This window comes from Oncorhynchus kisutch, linkage group LG9 (assembly GCF_002021735.2).
Source record: "Oncorhynchus kisutch isolate 150728-3 linkage group LG9, Okis_V2, whole genome shotgun sequence".
Lineage (NCBI taxonomy): Eukaryota > Metazoa > Chordata > Actinopteri > Salmoniformes > Salmonidae > Oncorhynchus > Oncorhynchus kisutch.
The window spans coordinates 45,034,625-45,049,368 of record NC_034182.2 but is presented as its reverse complement, the minus strand read 5'-3'; the positions used below and the strand labels follow the sequence as shown (position 1 = coordinate 45,049,368).

Below are 14,744 nucleotides of genomic sequence, written 5' to 3'. Positions count from 1 at the left end.
ATTTTATGATTGTCCAGGTGAAGAGCAGGCATCATGAGGACTGATAAACACTAGAAGGCATCACGAGGACTGATAAACACTAGAAGGCATCATGAGGACTGATAAACACTAGAAGGTATCATGAGGACTGATAAACACTAGAAGGTATCATGAGGACTAATAAACACTAGAAGGTACCATGAGGACCGATAAACACTAGAAAGCATCATGAGGACTGATAACCTATATCAGGTATCATGAGGACTGGTAACCTATATCAGGTATCATGAGGACTGATAAACACTAGAAGGTATCATGAGGACTGATAAACACTAGAAGGTATCATGAGGACTGATAAACACGAGAAGGTATCATTAGGACTGATAAACATGAGAAGGTATCATGAGGACTGATAAACACTAGAAGGCATCATGAGGACTGATAAACACAAGAAGGTATCATGAGGACCGACAAACACCAGAAGGCATCATGAGGCCTGATAACCTATAGCAAGTATCACGAGGACTGATAACCTATAGCAGGTATCACGAGGACTGATAACCTATAGAAGGTATCACAAGGACTGATAACCTATAGCTGGTATCACGAGGACTGATAACCTATAGCAGGCATCATGAGGACTGATAACCTATAGCAGCTATCATGAGGACTGATCAACACTAGAAGACATCATGAGGACTGATAAACACTAGAAGGTATCATGAGGACTGGTAAACACTAGAAGGTATCATGAGGACTAATAAACACTAGAAGGTATCATGAGGACTAATAAACACTAGAAGGTATCATGAGGACTGATAAACACTAGAAGGTATCATGAGGACTGATAAACACTAGAAGGCATCATGAGGACTGATAAACACTAGAAGGTATCATGAGGACCGATAAACACTAGAAAGCATCATGAGGACTGATAACCTATAGCAAGTATCACGAGGACTGATAACCTATAGCAGGTATCATGAGGACCGATAACCTATTGCAGGTATCACGAGGACTGATAACCTATAGCAGGCATCATGAGGACTGATAACCTATAGCAGGTATCATGAGGACTGATAACCTATAGCAGGCCTTTTGAAGAAAACATGAATATTGATATTTATTCTCAACTGTTTATTCTACACAAACTGAGTACGTAGGGTGAAGTTGTTCATAGTCCTTCTATAATGATGATGGTGTATAACTAACTGTGGATACATAGTCCTTCTATAATGATGATGGTGTTTAACTAACTGTGGATACATAGTCCTTCTATAATGATGATGACAGTGTTTACCTGTGGATACATAGTCCTTCTATAATACTGATGGTATGTAACTAACTGTGGATACATAGTCCTTCTATAATGATGATGGTGTATAACTAACTGTGGATACATAGTCCTTCTATAATGATGATGGTGTATAACTAACTGTGGATACATAGTCCTTCTATAATGATGATGGTATGTAACTAACTGTGGATACATAGTCCTTCTATAATGATGATGGTGTATAACTAACTGTGGATACATAGTCCTTCTATAATGATGATGGTGTATAACTAACTGTGGATATAGTCCTTCTATAATGATGATGGTGTTTAACTAACTGTGGATTCATAGTCCTTCTATAATGATGATGGTGTATAACTAACTGTGGATAAAGCTGGGGACTGTTGTGGAAGATGGTAACTGAATTATTATGGCTAGAATTAATGATTATTATTAGATAATCTACAGCTAGGAACTGTACTGACTACTAGGTATTCACCAGAGTGAGGCCCTTCTCTCTCACACCGACACACGTTCTCCTGCTCTTCTCTCTCTCTGCATCTCCTTGGATCCACACCGACACTCATTTTCTGTCCTCTCCTCCTGTCTCTCCATCCCACTCTCCACTCCTCCTTAGTGACCTGTCTCCCTCCGAGACCAAAACGCTATTTCCCTTTTCTGGCTCACCTCCCTTACTTTCTTCTTTACATAATCTGACAATCTCACTCTCTCTCTGTCTCTCTCTAACTCTCTCTCTCTGTCTCTGTCTCTCTCTCCCACTCTCTCTCTCTCTCTCCCACTCTCTCTCTCTCGCTCTCTCTCTCTCTCTCTCTCTCTCTCTCTCTCTACGGAGTGACGTCGGTGTTAAGAAGAAGATGGCGGCGCCAGGAAAGGCGGAAGGTGGTAAGTCTTGGTCCTCTCCATTCTGTTCTGGTTGTTTTGGGTGCGCTGTCAACGGGCCGGCAGCGGGGCTGTCGCCGGTGACCAGACTCCGGGGTTCGGAGAGGCTATGTGTGTCTGGTGGATGTCTCCTCTTAGAGAGTATTTGGATCTGACAACGCTAGATAGCGACAGATCGCTATTTCAACAATAAAATACACACCATTAAATGCCACTATGCGAATAAGCATCCCATATTATGATGATGTGTTGTCTAGCTGTTGTTGTCTATTGTATATGTGATTTAGTGTTGTTATTTGGTGCTGAGATAGTTGGTTAGGCACCATCGGTAGCGCTGGATATGCTTTCTGAGCTCCGGGCGAAGGGAAGGAAGCTGAGTGGTGTTAGCCAGTGTAGGGGAATCCAGGGCAGGGCAGGGACAGCAGGCGAGCCGCAGGACTGGGCCTAGCTACCGGAGGATACCTGACAGCTGGGTGTGTCGGTGTACCGGTTGTCGGTAAACATGATAAACATGACACACACACACACCATGTTGTGTTGTCACTTGTCAGAGAGAGTTGACAGCCGTGGTGGTGTCGTCCAGGCGTGGTTTACAGGGGCAATCCATAGTTGCTACATCAATTTTGGGATATATAAATGAATGATACGTACCCATTGAAGAATATAACCATTAAATGCCTCATAAGCTTAGGTCAACCCATCAGAACCCAAATATAAGTGTGTTATACTCCAATGGTTGTAAAGAAAGTCATGTAAACAAACACTAGATAGCCTCCAAACAATGGTTTAAACTGTACCTTTGATATCAGGGATGTTCAGTCCTTGAATCCATAGCTCCGTCGATTAGAGTGTGGTCACATTTCTCCAGCCCCAACACTCAGCGTTTTACCAAAACGGGTGGGGAGACACTTTGTTTTTGTTTCAACTGCTGATTGCTGCTTGTGATGTCAGTGGGACTTTTGGACTATTTAGTTGTATTGCTAAGAATCTCTTAGTTTATATTAAACATCCACATTTATAACTGCTGTAATTCAGCTGAATTACTGTCTTTGAGGATTGCCAGCTGATGGGTTCACTTGATATTCCTGTTTGTGTTTACTGAGAGTCTCTTCTGTCTGTCTCTCTCTCTCTGTGTGTATGTGTACTCTTCATTAACTAATTGATAAAGGGGATACTGTTACACGCTGTGGGCCGATCCCTGCTCTGCTTGTCAAATCAAATCAAATTTTATTTTCACATGGGCCGAATACAACAGGTGTAGGTAGACCTTACAGTGAAATGCTGAATACAACAGGTGTAGGTAGACCTTACAGTGAAATGCTGAATACAACAGGTGTAGGTAGACCTTACAGTGAAATGCTGAATACAACAGGTGTAGGTAGACCTTACAGTGAAATGCTTACTTACAAGCCCTTAACCAACAATGCAGTGTTAAGAAAATACCTAAAAATAAGTAAGATATAACAATAATAAATGACTAAAGAGCAGCAGTAAATAACAATAGCGGGGCTTTATGCAGGGTATTACGGTACAGAGTCAATGTGGAGGCTATATACAGGGTATTACGGTACAGAGTCAATGTGGAGGCTATATGCAGGGTATTACGGTACAGAGTCAATGTGGAGGCTATATACAGGGTATTACGGTACAGAGTCAATGTGGAGGCTATATACAGGGGATACCGGTACAGAGTCAATGTGGAGGCTATATACAGGGTATTACGGTACAGAGTCAATGTGGAGGCTATATACAGGGTATTACGGTACATAGTCAATGTGGAGGCTATATACAGGGTATTACGGTACAGAGTCAATGTGGAGGCTATATACAGGGTATTACGGTACATAGTCAATGTGGAGGCTATATACAGGGTATTACGGTACAGAGTCAATGTGGAGGCTATATACAGGGTATTACGGTACATAGTCAATGTGGAGGCTATATACAGGGTGTTACGGTACAGAGTCAATGTGGAGGCTATATACAGGGTATTACGGTACAGAGTCAATGTGGAGGCTATATACAGGGTATTACGGTACATAGTCAATGTGGAGGCTATATACAGGGTATTACGGTACAGAGTCAATGTGGAGGCTATATACAGGGTATTACGGTACAGAGTCAATGTGGAGGCTATATGCAGGGTATTACGGTACAGAGTCAATGTGGAGGCTATATGCAGGGTATTACGGTACAGAGTCAATGTGGAGGCTATATACAGGGTATTACGGTACATAGTCAATGTGGAGGCTATATACAGGGTATTACGGTACAGAGTCAATGTGGAGGCTATATACAGGGTATTACGGTACAGAGTCAATGTGGAGGCTATATGCAGGGTATTACGGTACAGAGTCAATGTGGAGGCTATATGCAGGGTATTACGGTACAGAGTCAATGTGGAGGCTATATACAGGGTATTACGGTACAGAGTCAATGTGGAGGCTATATGCAGGGTATTACGGTACAGAGTCAATGTGGAGGCTATATGCAGGGTATTACGGTACAGAGTCAATGTGGAGGCTATATACAGGGTATTACGGTACAGAGTCAATGTGGAGGCTATATGCAGGGTGTTACGGTACAGAGTCAATGTGGAGGCTATATGCAGGGTATTACGGTACAGAGTCAATGTGGAGGCTATATACAGGGTGTTACGGTACAGAGTCAATGTGGAGGCTATATACAGGGGGTCCCAGTACAGAGTCAATGTGGAGGCTATATACAGGGTATTACGGTACAGAGTCAATGTGGAGGCTATATACAGGGGGTACCGGTACAGAGTCAATGTGGAGGCTATATACAGGGTATTACGGTACAGAGTCAATGTGGAGGCTATATGCAGGGTATTACGGTACAGAGTCAATGTGGAGGCTATATGCAGGGTATTACGGTACAGAGTCAATGTGGAGGCTATATGCAGGGTATTACGGTACAGAGTCAATGTGGAGGCTATATACAGGGTATTACGGTACAGAGTCAATGTGGAGGCTATATGCAGGGTATTACGGTACAGAGTCAATGTGGAGGCTATATGCAGGGTATTACGGTACAGAGTCAATGTGGAGGCTATATACAGGGTATTACGGTACAGAGTCAATGTGGAGGCTATATGCAGGGTGTTACGGTACAGAGTCAATGTGGAGGCTATATGCAGGGTATTACGGTACAGAGTCAATGTGGAGGCTATATACAGGGTGTTACGGTACAGAGTCAATGTGGAGGCTATATACAGGGGGTACCGGTACAGAGTCAATGTGGAGGCTATATACAGGGTGTTACGGTACAGAGTCAATGTGGAGGCTATATACAGGGTGTTACGGTACAGAGTCAATGTGGAGGCTATATGCAGGGTGTTACGGTACAGAGTCAATGTGGAGGCTATATGCAGGGTGTTGCGGTACAGAGTCAATGTGGAGGCTATATACAGGGTGTTACGGTACAGAGTCAATGTGGAGGCTATATGCAGGGTGTTGCGGTACAGAGTCAATGTGGAGGCTATATACAGGGTGTTACGGTACAGAGTCAATGTGGAGGCTATATGCAGGGTGTTGCGGTACAGAGTCAATGTGGAGGCTATATACAGGGTATTACGGTACAGAGTCAATGTGGAGGCTATATGCAGGGTGTTGGTGGTACAGAGTCAATGTGGAGGCTATATACAGGGTGTTACGGTACAGAGTCAATGTGGAGGCTATATACAGGGTATTACGGTACAGAGTCAATGTGGAGGCTATATACAGGGTGTTACGGTACAGAGTCAATGTGGAGGCTATATACAGGGTGTTACGGTACAGAGTCAATGTGGAGGCTATATACAGGGTATTACGGTACAGAGTCAATGTGGAGGCTATATGCAGGGTGTTGCGGTACAGAGTCAATGTGGAGGCTATATACAGGGTGTTACGGTACAGAGTCAATGTGGAGGCTATATACAGGGGGTACCGGTACAGAGTCAATGTGGAGGCTATATACAGGGTGTTACGGTACAGAGTCAATGTGGAGGCTATATACAGGGGGTACCGGTACAGAGTCAATGTGGAGGCTATATACAGGGGGTACCGGTACAGAGTCAATGTGGAGGCTATATACAGGGTGTTACGGTACAGAGTCAATGTGGAGGCTATATACAGGGGGTACCGGTACAGAGTCAATGTGGAGGCTATATACAGGGTCCATGTGGAGGCTATATACAGGGGGCACCGGTACAGAGTCAATGTGGAGGCTATATACAGGGGGGTACCGGTACAGAGTCAATGTGGAGGCTATATACAGGGTATTACGGTACAGAGTCAATGTGGAGGCTATATGCAGGGTGTTGCGGTACAGAGTCAATGTGGAGGCTATATACAGGGTGTTACGGTACAGAGTCAATGTGGAGGCTATATACAGGGGGTACCGGTACAGAGTCAATGTGGAGGCTATATACAGGGTGTTACGGTACAGAGTCAATGTGGAGGCTATATACAGGGGGTACCGGTACAGAGTCAATGTGGAGGCTATATACAGGGGGTACCGGTACAGAGTCAATGTGGAGGCTATATACAGGGTGTTACGGTACAGAGTCAATGTGGAGGCTATATACAGGGGGTACCGGTACAGAGTCAATGTGGAGGCTATATACAGGGTCCATGTGGAGGCTATATACAGGGGGCACCGGTACAGAGTCAATGTGGAGGCTATATACAGGGGGTACCGGTACAGAGTCAATGTGGAGGCTATATACAGGGGGGTACCGGTACAGAGTCAATGTGGAGGCTATATACAGGGGGCACCGGTACAGAGTCAATGTGGAGACTATATACAGGGTGTACCGGTACAGAGTCAATGTGGAGGCTATATACAGGGGGTACCGGTACAGAGTCAATGTGGAGGCTATATACAGGGTGTTACGGTACAGAGTCAATGTGGAGGCTATATACAGGGGGTACCGGTACAGAGTCAATGTGGAGGCTATATACAGGGGGCACCGGTACAGAGACAATGTGGAGGCTATATACAAGGGGTACTGGTACAGAGTCAATGTGGAGGCTATATACAAGGGGTACCGGTACAGAGTCAATGTGGAGGCTATATACAGGGTGTTACGGTACAGAGTCAATGTGGAGGCTATATACAGGGGGTACCGGTACAGAGTCAATGTGGAGGCTATATACAGGGGGTACCGGTACAGAGTCAATGTGGAGGCTATATACAGGGTGTTACGGTACAGAGTCCATGTGGAGGCTATATACAGGGGGCACCGGTACAGAGTCAATGTGGAGGCTATATACAGGGGGTACCGGTACAGAGTCAATGTGGAGGCTATATACAGGGGGCACCGGTACAGAGTCAATGTGGAGGCTAGATACAGGGGGCACCGGTACAGAGTCAACGTGGAGGCTATATACAGGGTGTTACGGTACAGAGTCAATGTGGAGGCTATATACAGGGGGTACCGGTACAGAGTCAATGTGGAGGCTAAATACAGGGGGTACCGGTACAGAGTCAATGTGGAGGCTATATACAGGGTGTTATGGTACAGAGTCCATGTGGAGGCTATATACAGGGGGCACCGTTACAGAGTCAATGTGGAGGCTATATACAGGGGGTACCGGTACAGAGTCAATGTGGAGGCTATATACAGGGGGTACCGGGACAGAGTCAATGTGGAGGCTATATACAGGGTGTTACGGTACAGAGTCCATGTGGAGGCTATATACAGGGGGCACCGGTACAGAGTCAATGTGGAGGCTATATACAGGGGGCACCGGTACAGAGTCAGTGTGTGGGGGCATCGGAGTTGAGGTAATTCGTAATTGAGGTAATATCTACATGGAGGTAGAGATTAAAGTGACTATGCATAGATAATAACAGAGAGTAGCAGCAGTGTTCTGGGTGTGGTATATGGGGGCAATGCAAATAATCTGGGTAGCCATTTGATTAGCTGTCCAGGAGTCTTATGGCTTGGGGGTAGAAGCTGTTTAGAAGCGTCTTGGACCTAGACTTGGTGCTCCAGTACCGCTTGTCGTGCGGTAGCAGAGAGAACAGTCTATGACTAGGGTGTCTGGAGTCTTTGACAATTTTTAGGGCCTTCCTCTGACACCGCCTGGTATAACAGTCCTGGATGGCAGGAAGCTTGGCCCCGGTGATGTACTGGGCCGTATGCACTGCCCTCTGTAGTGCCTTGCCGAGCAGTTGCCATACCAGGCAGTGATGCAACCCGTTAGGATGCTGTCGATGGTGCAGCTGGTAAAATCTTTTGAGGATCTGAGGACTCATGCCAAATCTTTTCAGTCTCCTGAGGGGGAATAGGTTTTGTCGTGCCCTCTTCACAACTGTCTTGGTGTGCTTGGACCATGTTAGTTTGTTGGTGATGTGGACACCAAGGAGGTCTCCACCTGCTCCACTACAGCCCCGTCGATGAGAATGGGGGCGTGCTCGGTCCTCCTTTTCCTGTTGTCCACAATCATCTCCTTTGTCTTGGTCACGTTGAGGGAGAGGTCGTTGTCCTGGCACCACACGGCCAGGTCTCTGACCTCCTCCTTATAGGCTGTCTCATCGTTGTCGGTGATCAGGCCTACCGCCGCTGTGTCGTCAGAAAACTTAATGATGTTGTTGGGGTCGTGTATGGCCACGCAGTCATGAGTGAACAGGGAGTACAGGAGGGGACAGAGCACGCACCCCTGGGGAGCTCCAATGTTCAGAGTGGCAGATGTGTTGCTACCTACCCTCACCACCTGGGGGCGGCCCGTCATGAATTCCAGGATCCAGTTGCAGAGGGAGGTGTTTAGTCCCAGGATCCTTAGCTTAGTGATGAGCTTTCACCACTAAATAATATTTATAGAGCTGTTATCTTCCGAATAAACTCTTAAAGACCTAGTAATATTTTACATCAATAGCAGTCAATATTAATCGTCACCTTAATTCAGTCTCATCTGAAAGTTGTAAATTCTTGGTTTTCTTTACGAACCCTGGCTAACAAGTTGAATCCGCAATACAAAATTGGGTTTAATTATTTATTTACTAAATACCTAACTAATCACACAGAATTACACATACACATAATTAAATCATAACTTGACTACAAATTACGTCATAAAGGAAAACATCCCTAGTGGGTGGGACAGATATGACAGCTTGTTACACAAAAGAAAAGGGCTGGGTTTGAGTGAAAGAGCGGGAAGACTGAGGAACAATGGGCGAAGCTGTGCTATCGTAAATACAGTATCTTATGCATTCTAAATTACCGCCCATTTGGAAAAGGAAAATGCAATAAATATTTACTCTGAGCTGCGCTTCAGTAGGTTGGTGGTAGATGGAAGGCCGTGTTGCCAAACCGAGTCCTTTGTCCTTTGAAGAATGTCTCTGGTGGTCAATTGGATACGTTGTAGTAACGTCGTTGTGTGGTAGACGGGATACTCTGTCGGTTCCTTCCTAGCCCTCGTTTGCATCTGCTGCTGCTAACTCAACGGCTAGGAGGTATCACTTCTGTAGTGAATTCGAGTTCAAAGTTCATACCATTCGCAACCAAAGCTCACGCTGATGTTGGCTTCGTTCTGTGGTTATTATCTGAACCATTCTGACATCGGACCGTCGTCCTACATCCTCGGAACAGGAGGTTATATTGCCGTCAAGACTTTATATAGGAAGGGAGAAAAGGGGTGTGTTTCATAGTTTACAACAATCTCTTCACGTGGGCGGGCCACTGATTGAGCAGAGCCCTAACCTTATGAAAACCCAAATCTCACATTTTAGAAGCTAAAATCACATTTTATCCCATCACGAATCATTTAATATTAAAACATTTAAATTGAACAACAATTCCATGTGAATCTGATAACTCTGATGTGTAGACTTTCCACTGTAGAGTTTATGTCATCTTATCATTGATGAGAATGTCTCAGATGACAACTGAACTGACATCATATTCATTAAGTACCACCGCATATGTTCAACCAGAATATAGTTCATTTCCCCCCCACCTACTGATGTTCCCAGAATCTCTATGTTAACCAAGGGGTTTTCAAATGTAACATCAGTCGGGTAGAGATAGGAAAAGGGGGGGAGAGGTATTTATGACTGTCATACATGACCAATATACTAGGTGGTGTCAGAGGAAGCCCCAGAAATTGTCAAAGACTCCAGTCACCCAAGTCCTAGACTGTTCTCTCTGCTACTGCACGACAAGCGGGACCAGAGCGCCAAGTCAAGGTCCTAAAGGCTCCTTACCTGCTTCTACCCCCAAGCCATAAGACTGCTGAACAGCTAATCAAATGCCCCCCCACACTGCTGCTACTCGCTGTTTAGTATCTATGCATAATCACTTTACCTCTACCTATATGTACAAATTACGTTGACTAACCTGTACCGCGCACATTCGTTTATTTAGAAAATAAGTATATTTCTTGAAGTCCTTGTGGGTTAAGGGCTTGTAAGTAAGCATTTCACGGTAAGGTCCACACCTGTTGTATTCAGCATTTCACGATAAGGTCCACACCTGTTGTATTCAGCATTTCACGGTAAGATCCACACCTGTTGTATTCGGCGCATGTGACCATTTTTTGTATTTGATTATGGCTGGTCGTACTGAATGATTATGGCTGGTCGTACTGAATGATTATGGCTGGTCGTACTGAATGATTATGGCTGGTCGTACTGAATGATTATGGCTGGTCGTACTGAATGATTATGGCTGGTCGTACTGAATGATTATGGCTGGTCGTACTGAATGATTATGGCTGGTCGTACTGAATGATTATGGCTGGTCATTCAGTGTGTGTGTTTGAGGTTGGTTACATGACAGGATAGCCTGAACATGTGACAGCTGGTTTGTTAGGTGACAGCTGGGTTGTTAGGTGACAGCTGGTTTGTTAGGTGACAGCTGGTTTGTTAGGTGACAGGATGGCCTGAACATGTGACAGCTGGTTTGTTAGGTGACAGCTGGTTTGTTAGGTGACAGCAGGTTTGTTTCTGTCTGCCTTCATTCCAGATGTCTGTCTGCCTTCATTCCAGATTTCTGTCTGCCTTCATTCCAGATGTCTGTCTGCCTTCATTCCAGACATCTGTCTGCCTTCATTCCAGATGTATGTCTGTCTGCCTTCATTTCAGATGTCTTTCTGCCTTCATTTCAGATGTCTGTCTGTCTGCCTTCATTCCAGATGTCTGTCTGCCTTCATTCCAGATGTCTGTCTGCCTTCATTCCAGGGATCTGTCTGCCTTCATTCCAGATGTCTGTCTGTCTGCCTTCATTTCAGATGTCTTTCTGCCTTCATTTCAGATGTCTGTCTGCCTTCATTCCAGACGTCTGTCTGCCTTCATTCCAGGGATCTGTCTGCCTTCATTCCAGATGTCTGTCTGTCTGCCTTCATTTCAGATGTCTTTCTGCCTTCATTTCAGATGTCTGGCTGCCTTCATTCCAGATGTCTGTCTGTCTTCAATCCAGATGTCTTTCTGCCTTCATTTCAGATGTCTGTCTGTCTGCCTTCATTCCAGATGTATGTCTGATTTCATTCCAGATGTCTGGCTGCCTTCATTTCAGATTCGGTTACTAGTCCAACGCTCTAACCACTAGGCTACACTGCCGTGTGTATCTGGTGTGTGTGTACCAGGTGTGTGTGTACCAGGTGTGTGTGTACCAGGTGTGTGTGTACCAGGTGTGTGTGTATCAGGTGTGTGTGTGTGTACCAGGTGTGTGTATTAGGTGTGTGTGTGTGTGTGTGTACCAGGTGTGTGTGTACCAGGTGTGTGTATTAGGTGTGTATGTGTGTGTGTGTGTGTACCAGGTGTGTGTATTAGGTGTGTGTGTGTGTACCAGGTGTGTGTGTACCGGGTGTGTGTGTACCAGGTGTGTGTGTACCAGGTGTGTGTGTACCAGGTGTGTGTATTAGGTGTGTGTGTACCAGGTGTGTGTGTACCAGGTGTGTGTGTACCAGGTGTGTGTGTACCAGGTGTGTGTATTAGGTGTGTGTGTGTGTACCAGGTGTGTGTGTACCAGGTGTGTGTGTGCCAGGTGTGTGTATTAGGTGTGTGTGTGTGTGTACCGGGTGTGTGTGTACCGGGTGTGTGTGTACCAGGTGTGTGTGTACCAGGTGTGTGTGTACCAGGTGTGTGTGTGTGTGTGTGTGTGTGTGTACCAGGTGTGTGTGTACCGGGTGTGTGTGTACCAGGTGTGTGTGTACCAGGTGTGTGTGTACCAGGTGTGTGTTCTTTGATCCAATCTGTTCCTCTTCTACTTATTGATATATTATTTGTATTGATTTCCTGTGTGTGTGTGTGTGTAGTATCGCAGTGTGGACCTTTGTGGTGTGTGAGTTGTGTGTAGTGCCGCTGGTTGGAGTGAGTCGTCTAGTCATCATGAACAATAAGGAGAGAGAGAGCACAAAAGAGTCAGGTGAGTCTGTCTGTCGCACATGGATGATGTCACACCATCACAAAACATCTGTCTGTCTGTCTGTGTATTTATCCGTCTCTCCATCTCTCCATCCGTCTCTCAGTCTCTCCATCCGTCTCTCCATCCATCTCTCCATCCGTCTCTGTCTCTCCATCCATCTCCATCTCTCTCCATCCATCTCTCCATCCGTCTCCATCTGTCTCCATCTCTCCATCCATCTCTCCATCCATCCGTCTCTCCATCTATCTGTCTCTCCATCCATCTCTCCATCCATCCATACATCTCTCCATCCATCTCTCCATCCATCCATACGTCTCTCCATCCATCTCTCCATCCATCCATACGTCTCTCCATCCATCTCTCCATCCGTCTCCATCTCTCTCTCTACCTCTCTCTCCATCCGTCTCCATCTCTCTCTCCATCCATCTCTCCACCTCTCTCTCCACCTCTCTCTCCATCCATCTCTCCTTCCGTCTCCATCTCTCTCTCTACCTCTCCATCCGTCTCCATCTCTCTCTCCATCCATCTCTCCACCTCTCTCCACCTCTCTCTCCATCCGTCTCTCCATCCATCCATCCGTCTCTCCATCCATCCATCCGTCTCTCCATCCATCCAACTCTCCATCCATCTCTCCATCTATCCATCCAACTCTCCATCCATCTCTCCATCCATCCATCTCTCCATCCATCCATCTCTCCATCCATCCAACTCTCCATCCATTCATCCAACTCTCCATCCATCCATCCATCTATCTCTCCATCCATCCAACTCTCCATCCATCCAACTCTCCATCCATCCAACTCTCCATCTAACTCTCCATCCATCCAACTCTCCATCTAACTCTCCATCCATTCATCCATCTCTCAGTCATCCATCAAACTCTCCATCCATCTCTCCATCCATCCATCCATCCGTCTCTCTATCTCTCCATCCATCTCTCCATCCATCCATCTCTCTCTCCATCTCTCTCTCCATCTCTCCATCCATCCATCTCTCTCTCCATCTCTCCATCCGTCTCCATCTCTCTCCATCCATATCTCCATCCATCTATCCTTCTCTCCATCCATCCATCTCTCCATCTGTCTCTCCATCTGTCTCTCCATCTCTCCATCCATCCAACTCTCCATCCATCCATCCAACTCTCCATCCGTTTCTCTCCATCTCTCCATCCATCCATCCATCCATCCATCCATCCATCCGTCTCTCTATCTCTCCATCCATCTCTCCATCCATCCATCTCTCTCTCCGTCTCCATCTCTCTCCATCCATATCTCCATCCATCTATCCTTCTCTCCATCCATCCATATCTCCATCCATCTATACTTCTCTCCATCCATCCATCTCTCCATCTGTCTCTCCATCTCTCCATCCATCCATCCATTTATCCAACTCTCCATCCGTCTATCTCTCCATATCTCCATCCAACTCTCCATCCGTTTCTCTCCATCTCTCCATCTCTCCATCCATCCATCCATCTCTCTCTCCGTCTCCATCTCTCCATCTCTCTCCATCCATATCTCCATCCATCTATCCTTCTCTCCATCCATCCATATCTCCATCCGTCTATCCTTCTCTCCATCAATCCAACTCTCCATCTGTATCTCCATCTCTCCATCCATCCAACTCTCCATCTATCCAACTCTCCATCCATCCAACTCTCCATCTATCTCTCCATCCATCCAACTCTCCATCCATCCAACTCTCCATCCATCCAACTCTCCATCTAACTCTCCATCCATCCATCTCTCCATCCATCCATCCAACTCTCCATCCATCCATCCAACTATCCATCCATCCATCCATCCAACTCTCCATCCGTTTCTCTCCATCTCTCCATCAGTCTCTCCGTCTCTCCATATTTTTCTGTCTCTCCAACTCTCCATCCATCTCTTCATCTCTCCGTTTCTCTGTTCATCTCTCCGTCTCTCCAGCCATTTCTCCGTCTCTCCAGCCATTTCCTCGTCTCTCCAGCCATTTCGCCGTCTCTCCAGCCATTTCTCCGTCTCTCCAGCCATTTCTCCATCTCTCCATCCATCCAACTCTCCATCCATCCAACTCTCCATCCAACTCTCCATCTATCCAACTCTCCATCCATCCAACTCTCCATCTAACTCTCCATCCATCCAACTCTCCATCCATCCAACTCTCCCATCCATCCATCCATCCATCCATCCATCTATCCAACTCTCCATCCATCCAACTCTCCATCTAACTCTC

At 46.0% G+C, this 14,744-nt stretch overlaps 1 protein-coding gene across 1 annotated transcript in view; it reads left to right on the top strand.

Moving 5' to 3' along the window:
• Window positions 1–2,061: 2,061 nt before the first annotated feature.
• The window catches only part of camta2 (calmodulin binding transcription activator 2), a 182,205-nt gene continuing 169,522 nt past the window's right edge, over window positions 2,062–14,744 (top strand). Inside the window, exons 1-2 of the mRNA XM_031831390.1 lie at window positions 2,062–2,158; window positions 12,418–12,527. Of these exons, the coding sequence (XP_031687250.1) occupies window positions 12,491–12,527 (37 nt within the window). The 5' untranslated portion in view covers window positions 2,062–2,158; window positions 12,418–12,490. The remainder of the gene's footprint in view (window positions 2,159–12,417; window positions 12,528–14,744) is intronic.